Source organism: Phaethon lepturus, unplaced genomic scaffold, assembly GCF_000687285.1.
Source record: "Phaethon lepturus isolate BGI_N335 unplaced genomic scaffold, ASM68728v1 scaffold50495, whole genome shotgun sequence".
NCBI lineage: Eukaryota > Metazoa > Chordata > Aves > Phaethontiformes > Phaethontidae > Phaethon > Phaethon lepturus.
In genome coordinates this window covers 4,207-18,424 of record NW_010542219.1, presented here as the reverse complement: position 1 = coordinate 18,424, position 14,218 = coordinate 4,207, and the positions used below count along the sequence as shown (strand labels likewise).

At 38.0% G+C, this 14,218-nt stretch overlaps 1 protein-coding gene across 1 annotated transcript; it reads left to right on the top strand.

The window, feature by feature from the left end:
* Positions 1–1,976: 1,976 nt before the first annotated feature.
* EDARADD (EDAR-associated death domain) lies at positions 1,977–8,112 on the top strand (the record flags this gene model as incomplete). The annotated part of the gene is made up of 3 exons (XM_010287957.1): positions 1,977–2,092; positions 4,892–4,937; positions 7,494–8,112. Coding segments are annotated over 3 exons (539 nt in total), but the record flags the coding sequence as incomplete, so codon positions are not given.
* Positions 8,113–14,218: the final 6,106 nt, after the last annotated feature.

Here is a 14,218-nt window from a genome sequence, read left to right as displayed (position 1 = left end):
TTCCAACCTAGTGATTCTGTGATTCTGTTTTGTTCCTTCAAAATTGTTTATTAACACTAAAGCAATTTATCTGGAACAGTCTTTTCCATATCCTGTTTTTTATTTCACCTGTGACATCAGGTTCCTCTCAAAAGTAATTAGATAAAATCCTAAATTTCAAATTTGTCAAAGCTGTTTGAAATCTGACATTCCATGCTTTAAATGCATGTAATTTAAAAGGGAAAGCTGAGAGGAAGTAGAAATTTCAGCAATTTCTGTAGAAAGGAAGTGAACTTGGTTTATTTTTAATTTTAGTTTCTGCTTCCTTTTGCTAAGTGTAAAAAGATGTAAGTACAAATATAGCTTGACATTTCTGCTTTGGAGCTGAAAGTGATACAAATACCTCTTAACAGTCTGTTCATTTCCATGATTTAAATTTTTTTCTGAGACCAACTTATTGTAACTTTCTATAAAAACACAGACTTAGAAATATGCATCTGTGATCTAAAGTGTGTTACAGATGTGCAGGTTTGATTCTGTGTAACACAATTATGTTTGCTTCAGACATAATGTTTGAATAGACAGTGTATTGGTCGGGGGTGTGGTGGGGGCTGTTTTGTTGTTTTTATAGGTCAATTAATTGATGAACCATTTTGGGGCCATAACTTAAAAGTGCTTGGCACCCTCTACCAATTATGAATTAAAGGTGAGTTGAGGGAACTTTTCATGTTGCAGGACTAGGCTTAATGTTTACATCATGTTTTGATTATAATTCTACCTCCATTCAGATATAGAACAAATTTCACATACAGTGTTTCCACACAAATTAAGTGGAATTTTGATGCCCATGCTCTGCCTTTTCAGCCAGACTTTATTGGATTTATTTTTTGTTGTTGTCTATGGACCTACAGTCATAAATAAAGATGATCCTTATTAAACATTTACCCTGCTGGGGGTGAAATAGTTGGCTTTAAGTTTCAACAGTCTTATAAAACCAGAAAAAGAGGAAAATCCTGATTTTGGGTTTGTTTGTTTGTTTGTTTTTGAAAGTATAAGGATGAATTATTTGATTCAGATCAGTTTCTTGAGTGAGTTAAGGAAATACGTCTTCTTTCTGTTATCTGACGATTTCATAAAGATAATATCTGTTCTTTAATGAGATCTTACCACTAAACAAACAGCAAATGGAAATGTACCAGCACTACAAATATAATCACTACCATGGAGAGTTCTTGTGTGTAAAAATGTGCAGAATATAGCCTCTTTTAAGCTCATGTTAATGGTTGGTCACTACCTGACCCAGGGGAATTAGGCAAATGGTTTGATGATGAGGACCTTATTAATCATGCAGAGTGAAATTTGTCTGTTCGCACAAGGTTCACAAAGGGCTTATGCATCCCTTGTACCCTATTTTGAGGGCTGAAGCAAAGCTTGAAAGGTAAATAGAGTTTGTGCTGTATTGGAGAATGTTGTGCTTTTCAGTGGACTCCTAGGGCAGTTGATAAACACACTTTGAAACATATTATTTCAGTGCTTCAGCAAACTCCTGTGTAGTAGAGATAAGTAGGATGAGCCTAATTAACAAAGGGGCAGAATAAAAGGTAAATATTTGTGTAGTACATATATCAACAATTATCATTGTAAGTGTGATGAGAAAAGCAAAGCAAAAAGGGATTATACTAACTTGAGACAGTCATCTTCAGCCTACTTTGATGGTTTGGTTAATATTCTCTGGTCAGCTTTCTGAAAGAACATGACTCTTGCTTCAAAAATAGTGCGGTGGTTGTTTAAAATACAGTTGCTACACTAATATCTGATCTCTGCAAGGGTTATGTTTCTTTGCACAGTCATGCTTAGCGTGATTTTGCACTCTCTGCCAATTTAATATTTTGTGCTTTTAATATAGCATTTGCCAGTGACTGATCATGATCTGGAGTTAAATTTTGTATGCTAGACACCTGTAAGTCTTAGTATTTAAATTTGTATTTGGGTGGAAGACGAGTGTTTCACAGTCTTTGTCTTAGATGAGGAATACCTGACAGATCAAGTTACATTGGAAATTGCATCTGTGAACATCAAGACCCTTACGTCAGATTCTGGCCTAATCCAACAGGTAAGAAAAATGATACCTGAATGTGAACTAAGTTAATGCTGTTTATTAAATAATGTTAACAAATAAATATAGTTTCAGACTGTATCTGGAGAGCATGGAATTACTCAGTAAAACAGACCAGAAATAGGCTCTCTTTTCAAGAGTTCGATGAAATGAGCTTTTGTGGAGAAGAGCAAAAGAAAGGTTATTTAATCATTAATGTGTACTTTGTAGTTTAAGTAGGTTTTGATTAGTGTGTAGATGCTCTGAAGAAGAGCTGACAAAAAGTTAAGGCTTTGTCATTGCATGCTCTCCCTCTTTTCTGCTGAAATTAGAGCCAGGCCAGAGAAGTAGTGAAGTAAGGAATCCTAGTAAGGAAAACCACCTAATTGTGGTCATTTGACTGTTCTGCTTTGACGTTGGGACACTGCTCTTCTGGTAGCAGAAACGCTCTCCACTGTTTGTGAAATCTTGCATTGCCACAGGTTGGGCAATGCTGAGTGACCCTCATGCTCCATGGTTGCCATCTTTCAAGTGAATGTTATTTGCTGAATTTCAAATTGATTCTCTTTGGGTTGAGCAGAAAGCTTGGAGAAGAGAAATGAATGAGCATTTTCCAGTGAGATGCAGAAGTAAAAGGAGTTCCTTATACCAGCTGAATTTCATCAGAAACAAACATGGGTTTGGTGTGCATTTCACAGATGATGGAGGTAACTGTCTCATTCCCATCATCAAGAAGAGAGCATTTATTGCCAGCTTAGAATCACTAAAAATATATTTCAATGTATTAGGGTGTTAATGGTTCTACAGAGCTGAAAAACTTTCTGCTTATCTTCAGACTGTGCATAGGTTTATGGCTTTGATTAGACCTGTAGAGATTGATTGGATTTTAGTTGTGGACAGAAAATATTCTTGCTTAATACCTTAATTTCATGGGCAGTAGCACTACTTTCCAATTACATTACAATAAAATGATCTTGAATAAACCTGAGTGCCTCTGACTTCATAAAAAAGTACATAATAACTGATCTGTAAAAATACTAATTTTGAGAACAGATGTACGGCACAGGTAAGTATCCCTGGTTTTCTTTGTACTTTTTGCCATACTAGCTGCTCTTGTTATTTTTTTATCAGAAGACGTGAGTATAAGGACATCTTTTAAAGGCATTTAGGTATTAGCTTTCGCAATACGGTTTGAACTTTCATAAATTCATGAAGTCTGGGAAATATTACTGAAGCTCAGGACAGCAACACAGCTATTGCAAAGTAAGTGAACAGCGTCCACTTTTATTTGCTGTTTGTTTCTTTTGAAACAGATCTCTGGGGAGGCTGACCTGTGATGGGCAGCTCCTCATTCTCCCAATGAGTTACCCTTCTGGGGATTTGTTCTTCAGGGCTCAGTAATAATGTTCTACCTTTTTAAACAATTTGTGGGAATGGAGACAATGACTATAGTCAGGATCTCCAGATTTAATTTTTCTTAAACTTTGGGTGCTCACATGTTGCCATGATGGCCAAGTTGATGTTTAAAAAGCTTCATCCACATAAAGCTTACATGGTGCCACTGGAAAAGTAAACTATTAGAAAATAACGGCAAGCATTATTCTGTTGCAAGTGGCATGTGCAGTGTTAAAATGCTTTTGAGCAGAGAGCAGATGTTTTGTGGGATGAACTGATGTTGCGTGTGTGATCTTGCAGTTTTGAAGGAATAAAGAAATGCTGAAAACAGCATGCAAATTTTTCCTTTCCTAACAAAGTCTTTAAATATTTTGGAGATAGTTTACCTTCTTTATAATTGGGCTGTGAATGTATGCATGTTCACCACATCAACCGAAACTGCGTATATTCTATTTTTAGTGGATTTCTTAGTAAAGGTGTAGCAGGTAGCAATAGAGTATCTTATTACACTATATTGTTACTCAGTTGACTTGTGTTTGCATGCACAGCCTGTAAAATGTTAAGAAGCCTGCTGTGATAGTTTTGGAAGAATGATGTAATACAAAAAATCAACAATACTTTAATGCAGCTATCTAAGGGGGAAATCCCCTTCTCCTTTCATCTTTAATTCCTCAGCAGAAGAAAGCTATTTCACCTGGCTCCACACCCGTGTAGTTAAAGTAAGGGCAGCTGCAGTTTCCCGCAGTTCTAGGATGAAGGTGCTGTCCTTCCCATTTTTAGGTGTTGCTCTCCAAATAGTAGAATTGAAATGTTACAAAGTGTGTTGCAGTCTTAAGCTGCTAAGTAATTTGATTATGTTTAATTAGCAGGCAAAAAGCCACAGAGGGAATGTTTGCTTCAACCAGGAGGAGGGTTAGACATGAACCAGTAGAAATGTTGAAGTCCACCTGTTGTCTAGAAAAGCTTCTTATGTGTGTAAAGAAATTTGTAAAAAAAACTCCTCCACTTTTCCTAGACCAATGAAACAATCTCTTACTGCTGCATGTGACAGGCAAAATTATCTTTTTATTACAAAGCATTTTTAAAATCTTTTCAATCAAGCCATATGAATTGTTGAACAGCTGTTGAGGGATTAAGAACAAAGTAGTCAAAAGATGTAACCCCATAACATATCGTTAATAAAGATGACATTGTTCAGTGCATACAATCAACAGGGCAGTTTTGTGAGCGAAAGCATGAAAAAGCTGCCTGAAAAGACTGTAGGTTGTCAGTAATTCCTCAAAACCAGATATATTCCCTGTCTGACATTACAGGTAGATCAGGATTCTGCTAAGTAATCTCTTGCCACCTGTGAATTAGCCAAATAGTTACTCTGGTGTTCAGATACATTGTTTTGATTTATATTTGTTTCCTGCTTTGTAGCCAGAAGACAAAGACACGCAAAACCATGGTGACGAGTCACTTTCAGGTAGTATGTCAGCTTTACTGTTCTACATATTTTATTCCTAGACTTTCTTTGAAAGTACTTTATTAAAAACTGCGATTTGTCATAACCAAGAACTGCCTGGGTAGTCAATGCTTGTGGAGCTCATTACGTTACCAGTTTCATTTACAGCTTCCTTTTTGTTCTAAAGTGGATGGTGATCAACAATGCAGACCATACAAAATGTGTAAGTTGGGCTTTTCAGATACATCTAGTACATCCACCTTGGGAATAAATCTGTAAGCAGCTACCTGGAGAGAGCAGAAGCTGGCAGTGGGCTGTGGGGACTTATCCCATAATTGCATGAGCTCAGCTGGGGATGGGGTGTGTGTGGATGATATACAGCCCTGTTAATCTAACTGAACACCTGAGAATTTCCTGTTAGTAAGCTTGTCCTATCATGTACCATTACAGTCATGCAATTAGGTGGGTAGGTCTGCATTTTCACGTCAGTATCTAACACAGGGCATGTTAGAAAAGCAGGATTCTGTATAATGCTTTTGATGACCTTTAAAGGTCTCTTCCAACCCAAAATATTCTATGATTCTGTAGTCTGCACACGGTATAGCAAAAGAACCAGGTTGGTTTAGTTTTGTTTACCTGTAACTGTGCCCTGTGTTTTCTTCACCCCTTCTTCCCTGCTTCTGTTGGAGGATAAAACTTACTCTGGCATCCTTGCAAAGCAAAATAAGATGAAATTCAGATAGGGTGCTTTCCTGCCCTTCGAGCTCAGCCAGAACTTTGATCATATTACATTCATTTTGCCTTGTTTGTATAACTAAATCTTGGTATGAATGAAGCAAGCAAATTTTGTCTCACATCGGCAAGAGTTTAGGGTGCACAAGAAGAGCAGAATAGTTCATGTATGTATTTCTGCACAGAGCAGCTGCAAGGCCTGTGGAATACCTGTGAGCAAAGATGTGACCAGAACGTGTTTCCCTGTAACAGGGAGTCTAAGCATTTGTATGAAGTTACGCGTCTGCAGCACTGTTGTTGCTGCATGCCATAACTTGTTGAAAACTTCAGAAGTTGTCTTTGGCCTGCTAAAAAAGCAAGGTGATGAGCAACATTATGAAAGTTCTTCTCTTAAAAACAAAAACCAAAGTGCATGCAGAAGCTACATTCAGCTGAGTTGTTTATCAGCACTAACATTCAGAATAAAAAAATCATGATTTGACGGTCTTTCTGGAATTTTCATACAATCTGATAATAGTTACTGCAAATGAAAAAAAAAAAAAAAAAAACCTCCAAGCAAAAAAATCTAACGGATGCTGTTGTCTGTATGAGTAGGTGGCACTGAGTACCAGATTTGCCCTTTGCCAGAGTTACAGTTCAGGTCTCTTAGACCAGCACTGATCCAGCACTTGTAAATTTTGTATCACTGTTTTCTGTTGTTGTTTTTAATCACTCTTTCGATTAATACCAGTTTTCTTATTGTAGCATCCCTTTCTCAAAGAGTTTTATCCCAAATAGTTACTTCCCTATTTCAAAGTATACAATGAGGCTGGAGGGCAGAAGCTTTAGAAAGTGCTTCTAGGCTGCATCCATTACTAGTTTTCAGACATACCAAATTCTCCCTGCCTTCAGAAAGGAGCAGGGAGAGTTAAGGTCATATCTGCAGCCAAAATGCTTAAACAATGTCCTACACCACTGCAATGTTAAAGGTCTTAGTGTTAGTATTTAACTAGAAGTATGACTAGAACTGGTTTCTACATGCTTTTATGGGTTATTAATACGTAATATAGTCTGATAGCACCACATTGTTCACAGAGCTGGGGAGATACTGACTGTTGTGTGTGGGAAACTGCAATTTTCAGTATTTGATGCAGATTTTAGAACATATCACCACCTACTTCCAGCAACTTGGTATTTTTATGTTTTTCACACATGGAGGAGTATGCTCTTTATTCCTTTCCATAATGTACATTTAAAATAGGCTTGCTTGGTAGAACAGGGACAGCTTTTATTGTAAGAGCCCTTATAAAGCAAAGGAACATTTCCACTTTTTCATTGTGTTGAAGTATTAGATGTTGTCTTTGCACCAGTCGGCAGAGGTTGTCCTGGTGCAAATATTTGATGTTGTTATGAAGGCAGCAGTTCAGAAGTGCAAAACCTTTTTCTTCATCCTACAACATATGTATACAATACGTACATAATGCTCACATAATCCTGTTGGTGATGTAAGCAGGGGTTATGGCAGATTCAAGGAAGCAACGTAGTTCCCAAAAACAAAAAAGGGGACTATCTTAGCTCATGCACTGGATTGAATAGCAGGCCTTTTCTAGAAAAGTATAAATATAGTAATTCCAAAATTACTGTCCTTTTGATTATAGCCACTGAGAGTAGTGAAGAGAAGTCTTAAAAAGTTAATTTTGTGAGTACTTTGTAAGGAAGGGCATTAAATGTCACTATTCTGACTTTTTCAGAAATGATTCAGAGGAACATAGTACTGTTCAACCCTTTGTGTTTTTAACTTGTTGTTCCCAGCAAAACCACAGCAATAGATTCTAACTTCTCCCCATGTAATGGTTTTCACTGTAGATCTCAAGAAGACCTGCAAGGAAAATGGCACCTGCTCCTTATGCTTATTCCGTGCACCGACCATCAGTGACATGCTCAATGATGAGGACTTGTTGTACACAGTGAGGCTAAAGCTGGATCCCTGCCACCCAACAGTGAAAAACTGGAGAAATTTAGCAAGCAAGTGGGGGATGACCTATGATGAATTGTGTTTCCTTGAACAGAAGCCCCAAAGTCCCACCTTGGAGTTCTTGCTACGGAATAGTGACAGGACTGTGGAGCAGCTGATTGATCTCTGTAAATTTTATAAGAGAATTGATGTTGTGAAAGTGCTGCTGAAATGGGTGGAGGAGGAATGGCCCAAGAGAGGGAACAGAACTTACCAGAATGACTTCTAGGTCAAAGAAAGTTGTTAGTCTGTACGTGTTAAATGCTGGGACTAGCTGCCACTAGTACATGGAAAGTTCCCCTCACAAGAGAGAGAGCCTGTACTGACGGTTTGTATATGGTGTAAGCTTTACGTACTGTATACAAATATATATGTTCTGTGCCCTTATGGTTGCAAAGATAACCTTCCAAAAATGGATGGAATAATGCAGGTTGTGTTCTTGAGTCTACAGATGCCTTCAGTTTCTTTGCTGCTGTTTGTAGGCTTTGTAAGCAGAAGAGGAATGAAAAAAGCAGACCACTGGTTTTACTGCAGCAGCTGTGAATCATGTCCGTTCTGTGCTGTTGCTATTGGGAAAGCCACAATTAGAAGGCAAGTCTCTTGGCCTTTCTGGCAGCCCTTCCACAATTTTATATGTTCTACCTAGTAGAAGATGAGAGGTTATTTTTTTTTCTTCCTTTTAAAAATTTTTTTCTTTGTTTTTGGCACAGGAACGCCTCAGTGTTCCAAGCAGCAGTTTGGATTTGCATGTTATAATTAATTCAGTGTTTCAGCATCACATTCAGGCAAATTAAGCTTTACATCTCTTTTATAAACAAGAATCACATTCAGGTGAATTAAGCTTTACATCTCTTTTATAAACAAGAATAGATGTTAAATAAAATATTTGCATACTTCTACATCATAGGGCATATATTTGCTGTAGAAGAAATCGTGCAATTCAGAGAGACTTTCCAGCCCATAACCACTAGCAACCAAAAAAAAACCCCAAACAATTAAAATGCTTTATACTTAAAATTACTTTCCAAAGTTTTGAAGACAATATACACTCGGAGTGCACTTATCTGTTTATCTCAAATGCATTTTGCTTTGCAGAGTGAGGTGACGGCTAATGCCTCACCCACAGTATATCCTTAGTATTGAGTGTAACTTCCCTTTTCACAGGCTGTGGTTTTCTTTACAGTCGCGTGGGTTGACCTACTTTCTGTCCCACACCAAAGTAGTTGCACACCTGCGTGAAAACACAAATTTATGTATTGATTAAAGCCACTCTAATGGGAAATTAAGAGCTATATTCATCTGCAATCCAGGTGGATGGTTAGTCAAGCACTTATGGTGGTTTAGACCAATGTTTCTCAAAGAATTTTGATACTCTGAATTACACTGTTTACATTTTAAATGTTTTGGAAATTGGTCTTTTTCCCTACCATTCTTCTGTGTTCTAATGTTTTTAAAAAAAACTCTGAAAAATCAGTTATACGATATTATGTATAAAGTAGTTGTAGCTAAAATGCCACACACAAAAATGTTGTGACTTAAAAATACTTCTAGTTGTTATCCTTACTAAGAGCATCTCAGACAATACTTAATATGTACATAGGTGTATATACCAAAGCACTGGTGAACAGTATGTCAAGATGTGGCGCAAAACTAGAATGGGGCAGAGGTTGCTGCACTGTTTACTTTTCTTAAGTAGAAATTGCTAAGAATTAGTAGCAAAGCTAAGGGAAGTCTAATGCTGTATACTGAGTTTTTTACTGTAAGAGAATGAAAAGAGACTTCTAGTAATACTATACTATAGATACTAAGCAATATGGTTAGAGGAGCTAGAAGTAAAGACTAACATTTTCAATGTCAGGCACTAGTTCTGGGGTGACATAAATTAGCTTTATTTTAGTGACTTCAAGAAGCTGAAGATCTAGTTTCAAGGTGAAAAGACTGACCTAAATTTGAGGTTTGCATTTTTTTTTTTTAAAGCTTGTGGAAGACTGGCATTTTTAATAACTTTTTTTAACCATTCCTCAAAAAAACTGCTATTCTTTAGAACAGTAAGTTTTCTAGCCATATTTTAAAGAGGAAATTGTACTGCTGTATCTTGTTGGGGCTGCAGTTCCAATGTTTCATGTTCTTCTAGGAACAGGAGTTTCCCAATAGATGTCTGTCAACTCTAATTTCTGCAAATAATCTTCTGTCTTTCGTTAGGAGCTTTAGAATCAGCTTTGAGGGCTACTGCTGTGGCTGGGCTGCCTGCTGTTTTCAATTTCTACAGAGGCATCCACTGTGTACGTGCACATAGCTCATAATGCAGCTTGTCCAACATAATCCCCATACCTTGGCCCTACTATGTGCATGATTTAGGACCATGTATCTGTGTTAAGTTGTTCTGAGTGATGAGTGCTGGCATGTATGCCAACAGCTTTTCTCTCCTATAATATACCGCAGCTATATGTGTGTGGTATTATAGTATGCAATGCTTTGGTAGATCCAGTCCAGCAAGGAGCTGAAGCCCTCACCTAAGATGCACAATGGGAACATGACATGATGCAGAAGCATTTCTGAATCAAGATGTTCAACTGAAATCTACCCCTTTTCCTGTTTTCTGGCTAAAACTTCTAAAATTTTGAAGAAACGCTGTTGTCTTATGGAAGTGAGTTCTGATCCCTTGAAGCTCTTAAAGTCAATGTCAGCTGCAAGGATTCATGTCTGATGGCAATAAACCTGCTTCTGAGATATGTGAATTCTGTATAAATTCAACACTGAAGGTTGAAAATGTTAGCCTTAAATTTCATCACACACTGGATTACTCATTAGTATACTTGAAATATTTCTTTCCTCTTTGTATGACATGAATTGAGATGTACGCTTTTTAGTTTTATATCTGTTTACAAGATGTTGGGTCTGAGTGTTCAGTTTATTCTTATCTTCTGTTATGATGTATACTATTTTTAGAAGAAATATAGATTGTCAGTGTTTGACTTTATTGTATTTGTTTTTATTACAGCTAGGAAAACATCTGTTTTCCTTCTCCCCAGTCACCTTGGAACAACTGAACTATCAACTAGTTGTACTGTGTAAAACAAACAAAAAAAACCACCAACACCCCCTCCCCCCAAAAAACCCCACACAAGATTCATGGTGTCTTAAAGCACTTATGTTTGCAACAGGTACTGCTATTCAAGAAAAGAAGATGCACCTTTTTTTTAATCTTCTCCGTATGAAAAGAGAGTTAATTTTGATAAGATGATGAACGAAGATGTTATTTAGAAACCTGCAGCGGAGTTACTAACTGTAGAGAGGTATGAAACCTACACTGGGTGAACTCTTCTTGAATTAATAACCAATCTGATAATGAAGGTTAGAGAATCGCATAGGCACTGAAAAGGCTCTACTAGACTATCAGTTTTGTTCCGTTATATCTTTTTCCTATTCCTATGAGAGACCTGCTTTCCCTTCAGGGATTTCCAGTTCTTTAGCTGCTATCTGTGTGCTTGCAGGATAATCAGTGGCCCTCCCACTCACTTTAGCCTCTATGAAGATGTCCAAACCACTATATTCTTTCATTCCTGCAGCTTTATCTAAGATATGGTGAGCCTAATAACTGTTCTTCAATAGCAAAGGTACAGTCCTTTGCTCCTGGAGCCCCTAGTTTTCCTGTGATGTCAACTATGGAGCATCCCCAACAAAATGGTGATAGTATCCATTTGCCTTACTTGCTGCATGCAGTTCCCTTTGATCCATGGAGGGGAATGCAAAATATTTTTCACTGTCTCAAACTGACTTTGGAAGCCTACCATAAAGGACAGGGTAGTCAGCATGTCCCTAGGTGCTTGCTTAGAAGTTGTACAGAAACCATAAACCATACTTCTTCCTGAATCACTACTGAATAAGGGAGAGCTGCAGCTCAGTCTGGGCAACGCTTTGTGCAAGAGACTGCATATTTTTCACTGTCTCAAACTGACTGCCACCCACAGTTCCAAGTCAAGCTGTTAGCAAGTGGAAAAAAATGGGAGTTCTGCCTTATGGTGGCTTAAGTTAGGGTAAGAGTATTGACTTGTGGCCAGATATACTTGGAAATTATTTGTCAGCAGAATTGTTTAAGCAAGGTCAAAGAAAGTGCATGGCATTTATAATAATTTAAAGAGCAGCCTACTTCTGTAATTTTTACAGCATATCATGTGCTCTGTCCATGAAGGAAAAGCAATTAGTTATTCATAACTAATTTCAATATATCTTGTAAGTTGTCAGTTTTGGATAATAGGACAGAGTGCCATTAAATGAGGTCTTGGACCTGTTGCCCATTTTGACAGAAAAGTGCTTTTCCTTGCCCCTGAGCTCAGCTAGTCCTGATTGTAAGGCTGTGGTCAGTTGTTAGCCTTAGCTAGGTAGGGAAGGTATGGATCTTCTGCTCAGACAGGCTGAATTATGAGGAGCACTGAGAATTTATTTGGAAAGGTGGGAGTCTGTAGTATTTGTAAACCTGTGCCTTGGCCAAGGTCTGGGACTGACTCCATCTTACAAAAAACTGATGGCAAAGGGGAGTTGACAGACCTGGGAAAGGCTTGCCTGTACGTTCCGTTGGGGCAGGGGCAGTTAAACAGCCAGGCAGACTCATCAGTTGGTTTGATCTCTGTATTTTACCTTTGTAAAATGGTGATTCTTGGTTTCAAAGGTAGGTCATTGGGGTAAATGTATGTTACTGTGGTAATGAGAGTCGCATGAGAATCTTAAATGTGAGAAAGATAAAGCAGCGCAAGTCTTGTTAGGATGGGATCAGCAAGGTTGACTTTGGCCTTTTTGAACTCCGACTTTCATGAAAGAGTATTGTTGTGTTGGGTTTGGTCAGGCTTTGCTTACTGGCCTTCACAGTGCTATGAAGATGAGGATTAAAATTGGAGAACAGATTAGAAAGAAGCAGCTTCTGTCAGAAATAATTAGTGAGAAGTAACGTCTAACTCTCTTTCCTCTGATGTATGTATGGAAATAGTTCCCTTAACTGAAAATCTTAGTTATTTACAGCTGCCTCTCTCAACTTGTTTTGAGAAATTCCAGAATGTGTTCTGTGTATCTGTGTACAGCATGACATAGATATGCAACTTTATGTATCTGCATAAAGGTGCTTTTTTTTTATTATGAGTTTGCTTCAAAATAACCCAGTATTTAGTTTGGGAATGCCTTTCGTCTCCAAAAATAAACAAAGTTTCATGTTGTTGATGACATAAAACTTTTACACAACTAAAAAGTTTCTTAACAGGAAGAGCCAGGATAAGAATAAGAAAAGGGCACCCAAATCCTTACACTAGCAAGAATATCTTGAGTCTAAGCTGAGTTGTTTTTTTCATGTTTGTGTTCCATATATGTGAGCTTCCTCCACTCCTCTCAAGCTTTCACGATCTCATAAATAGTTTATTAGACTTTTTTTGTTCTAATTTAATTTTGTCTCTACTTTCTCTGAAGCTGAAGAGTTCACCAACTCAAAAGTCTATTAAAAGCCTGTGCTCCTCTAACCATCAGAAAACACCTACCGTCTTGTGGTGAGAGGTTGATACTACAGCCCTCTCATTTCTCACCTGAAAATGCAGCAATGCTGAGGGCGAGTGAGCTCACCTGTAACTGCAGAGACCCAAAGGGAGATCCAAAGGCAAGTGCAATGAGGATGATGGTGTAGCCTTAAGGATCTTGGGTTTGGTCACAGTCTCTAGTTTGGAGAACATCAGGCAGTTTTTTGTTTTGCACAGGTACGTGGAGTTATCTCCCTAGGTAGGTAGGGACTGAGGCACTATGCGTAGACTGCGGCACGATCATCTGGGGTGGGGGTGGGACAGACGGGGCAGGCATAGGCACAGGTTTGCTCTGGTATCTGTTACAATGCAAATGAAGTGATCCTGACTACTTTCAAAATCCTAAAGCACTGTGTCACTGATTTGAAAAAGAAGGAGCGAGTATTTTTTAAGGGTTATATGGCCTATAATTGGTTTTAAAAAAGACCAGTGACTTCTCTGTAATTTGTTTGTCCTTTGGCCCTCATACCTAATCTGTATCTTGTTTGTTGTTATGCTTCTCTTCCATCTTTTGCTTTAAAAAGCAGGCATTGCAACAAAAAAACAGACTACTTAGTAGTTTCTGAAGTAGTAGCATTTTAAGCTTTTGAATGCGCAAGTTCATTAAAAAAAAAGACTTTTTATTTTGTTCCCTGTCATTTGTAAGATTTGTGCATTTAGGCTTTAAACTGAAAACCTGGAAGATCTGAGTGATCACTGGAGCTAAGTATTGACATATCAAGGTAGGAAGTTATGGAAGGCCACTGATTAACTTGTAAGTAAATAACACCTGAACCAGCTGGGCTGTCAACTGAAATTTTGATGTTGGTGTACCAAGAAGTGGTGACTCGTGTCCACTTCAGATCTAAAGCCTTTCAAAGAAGCTAGGGGAATAATTTCCATCAGAAAATGCTATAATGCACAAATAGCTCCACTAAAGCAATGGAAGACAAAACAATGGCAGTCTTTTGAGACAGTACATACTCCTTACACATACAATTTCTGCTGAACAGTACAGTGTGCTAGAGGCTTTACCCCTG